The 3,621-nt window shown below is 42.7% G+C and overlaps 1 protein-coding gene across 1 annotated transcript; it reads right to left on the bottom strand.

Annotated features, from left to right (window-relative positions):
* Positions 1-724: 724 nt before the first annotated feature.
* Positions 725-3,621, bottom strand: LOC119912620 (227 kDa spindle- and centromere-associated protein-like). Its single transcript, XM_038731901.1, has one exon. It carries the CDS (start codon positions 3,013-3,015, stop codon positions 1,441-1,443), a length of 1,575 nt encoding a protein of 524 aa, XP_038587829.1. The 5' UTR covers positions 3,016-3,621; the 3' UTR covers positions 725-1,440.

Genomic DNA, 3,621 nt, shown 5'->3' with positions numbered 1-3,621 from the left:
ACACAAAATGTATGGTCACATTTTTGGTTTAATTTAACATTATCTATTTTGTAGCACTGTGCATGTAAATGTCATGTTGAGTCGACCAAAGTCCTCCAAGACTTTTAATGAGTCTGTTTCTGTCGCAGCATGAGACTGCCTCTCTAGCCACGTTTGACTACCCGGTGAACGACAATGGCCTGAAGCCTGTGATGGAGCAACATGGCCCGGTGCTGCCCGAGGACCTGGACTTTATAAAGGAACAGATTGCTGGACCGACCGCTGGACACTAATGCAGCTCAAGGCCAGAAGGTACCGTCCAGTTCTGCCTGTGTGAAATCATCATTGCTCCAACAACCAGTGTGTGTGATTTGTATAGAAAAGTAACTTATAACACGATCCATAAAATATTTATCCCAACTTTCCCACAGTCTCTTAACTAATCCACTGCTGTAGAAAGTCTGGTAATGGTTCCAACTTGGAACCGGTTCTTGATACCCAACCCTATTTCAGATATGATGGTGCCTGACCTTTTAAGGGCTTTTTAGGTGACCAGAAGGATTTTAAATTATATTCTGGATTTTACAGGGAGCCAGTGCAGAGAAGCTGGTGTGAGAAATATGTGATCTCTTTTAGCAAAAAAATATCACATTAGAACACCTTAAAACTACTATTTATCAATAAATAACCAGAAATAACAGAATTAATTAATTGATATATTTTTTTTTTTTATTTTGAGGTCAATTAAGAATCCACATATTATATATGTTTTCTGGTGTGGGAGGAAACTGGAGCACGTGGAGTAACCCCATGGTGGAGAGGGGAGAACATCAAACATCACAGGGCACATAGAAACAAACATCCATTCATACACATTCACACTGAAGCACAATTTAGAGTCACCAATTAACCTGCATGTCTTTGGACGGTGGGGGGAAGCCGGAGCACCCGGAGAGAACCGGGACAGACACGGGGAGAACATGTAAACTCCACACAGAGACGCAGACGACCAAGGTTCAAACCCTGGACCTTCTTGCTCTGAGGCGACAGTGCTAACCACTGCGCCACTGTGCTGCCCCTCTTTTAGTTGGTGGTTTGGTATTTTTAGGTCAACCTGAGGAGAAAATCCAACTCCACACAAAAAGAGTCAGGCCCAGGAATTGAACCTGCACCTTTTTGTGTGAGGCTGAAGTTTCATCCATATGCTCGACTGGAGCCAATCCCAGCTGACATTAGGTGAGAGGCCGGGTACAACCTGGATAGGTCGCCAGTCCAACACAGGGCACATAGAAACAAACAACCACTCACACACATTCACACAGGGGAGAAAATCCAACTCCACACAAAAAGAGTCAGACAGGAATTAAACCAGCACCTTTTTGTGTGAGGCTGAAGTTAAATCCATACCCTTTTTTCCCTTGGAAAGCAAAAACAATGTATGTCAGCTTTCCATATAGCTCTTCAGGAGCTGTTCAGGTCTTGAATTTCTTGCTGCAGTGCTGCGTGCTCTCGGTCGACCTTCTGTTTCTCAGCCTTCATTGCATTGCGTGCACTTTCTAAAGCTCTTTCACTGTTCAGCTTTTCTTTGAGCTTCTGGACCTCTCGTCGAAGTACATCATTTCTTCGACTCGTGGCATCTTTTTCCGTTGTCAGCGATTTGTGCAGGACCTCCAGTATTTTTTCACTTTGCAGTCTGCCGTAGAGCTCTTCAACCTCCAGCTGTAATGTGTGGTTTTGTTGGATCAAGGCTTCGTTTTCTTCTTTCATGACATCATTCCTGTCTACCAAAGCTTGTTCCTTTACAAGCCTTTTCTCCACCTCCTGAATTTCTTTTTTCAGGATTTTATTTCTGTGCGTTAGATTCTTTTTCTCTCCTTTCAGTGAGTCATAAATTGCCTTTGTAACAGTTTTGTTTTCTATCTCCTCACTGCACTGTTGGATTTCTTGATGGAGTTCATCGTTGCGTTGTCTTAAGGCTCCTATCTCCTCTCTCAGCGGACCACACTTGCCTTCATATTCTTTCATACCTCGAAACTTTGAGTGGAGCGTTGCAAGTGTTTTAAGAAGCTCATTTTGTTTTGCAGAGACAACTTTTTCTTCTGCTTTCAGGGCTTTATATTTGTCTTTCATGGCTTTTCTGTTCTGGATCCTACTGGTAAGGTCCTCAATGTCTATTTGGATGTCTTCATTTTCTCTGCACATAAATCCCATGTTGTGCAACTTCTCCCTACACATGACACCGAAAATCTTTTGATCTTCATAATCTTTGTAGAGCTTCTGGCGTTGTTCTTTCAGTGCTGCGTTCTGCTGGCTGATGGTCACTTTGGAAACTTCCATTTGCTCATTCATTTCCCGCAGAGCCTTTTCATATCGGAGATCTTTGGATATCTCCCGAATCTCTTGTCTCAGGTCGTCATTTTGCTGGCTTATCGCCTCTTTCTCTGCTTTCAGTGTGTCATACGTTTCATCCAGAGCAGTTAAATTTCTACGCTTTTCTTTGAGCTCCTGGATTTCCTCTTGTATGCTGTAATTTTGGAGCCTCATGGCCTCTGTTTCCTCCTTAATGACATTACACAATTCCTCCAAAGATGGTTCATTTTGGGGTCTTCTCCTGAGCTCCTGAATTTCTTGTCTCAACGCCTCGTTTTGCTGGCTTGCTGCTAAGAGCTCTGCTTTGACTTTATCATAGTTCTCATCAAAGGATTTATCATGTGTCATATTGTGTAGCTCCTGGCGTTCTTTTTCCAAAGCTTCATTGGCGTTCAAAATGGCTTCTTTCGCCACTTGCATAGCGTTGGACATTGCATCCAATTCTTTTTGAGTTTGGCTATTTTCATGGAGCTCTGCTAGTTGTTTTTTCTCATATTGTCTAGCGTACCTTTGCAGTTGGAGATCTATTCCTTCCAGTTGTTGAATGACTGCATCCACGTCCACTTTGTTTTCTTGGTCAGATATATCTGCTTGTTCTTGGCTGACGTCCATGCCCAGATTGTCAAAGAACTTCTCAGAAGGGACCGTTTCCTCGATGCAGCTCATTTTTCTTCTCTCTTAACGACTGTGTTAACCACCGCTTGTTTTTCTGGGCTCTGTACACGAAGCTCAGTTGTAAATGATTGATTAGACTGAGGAGCTGAAGTTTCAGAATGTGTTCACTCTGTGGCTTTGATCTTCAGAATGTGGAAGCAGGCAGTGACATCACTTTCCCCTCAGAACGGTGTTTATGACATCATCAACATTATGACATCGTCTAAATTCTGATCGATAAAGTACAGGAAGTGAGGGAACCTTTCACACAGCATGGTGTTTATGAAATGGTAAAAAGACAGAGGATCAAGTCTGAATCTACACATTTTTATACACAGAACATATCTTCCTGTTGTCTAAGTCTTCTCGCATAAGAAGCAATCAATCGATCCCAAAATCTGGCAGCAATACTGTTTTTCCACTGTTTGAACACAAACATCCTCTCGCATTAACCCTTTCTGGTCTGCCCTGTCCAAACCTGGGCCAACGTCCCAGAGAAGTTCACACATCCTAGCAACGTTTTTGATGCAGCTGATAACATTAATATCTTGCAAGTATTGATTTATAATTTACTGGGGCTATGCTGAAGTTTGTCTGCAGAGGAGATGCTGGATCATC

The sequence above is a fragment of the Micropterus salmoides genome, unplaced genomic scaffold, assembly GCF_014851395.1.
Source record: "Micropterus salmoides isolate LMB-PRFRI ecotype aquatic unplaced genomic scaffold, ASM1485139v1 Ms_hic_scaffold_2, whole genome shotgun sequence".
Taxonomy (NCBI): Eukaryota; Metazoa; Chordata; class Actinopteri; order Centrarchiformes; family Centrarchidae; genus Micropterus; species Micropterus salmoides.
Note: the sequence above shows the minus strand (reverse complement) of the source record. Positions and strands in the feature narration are given on the sequence as shown.

Excerpts from the sequence above, each read along its gene's own strand:
- LOC119912620 (XM_038731901.1), bottom strand. The coding sequence starts at position 3,015 with ATGAGCTGCATCGAGGAAACGGTCCCTTCTGAGAAGTTCTTTGACAAT.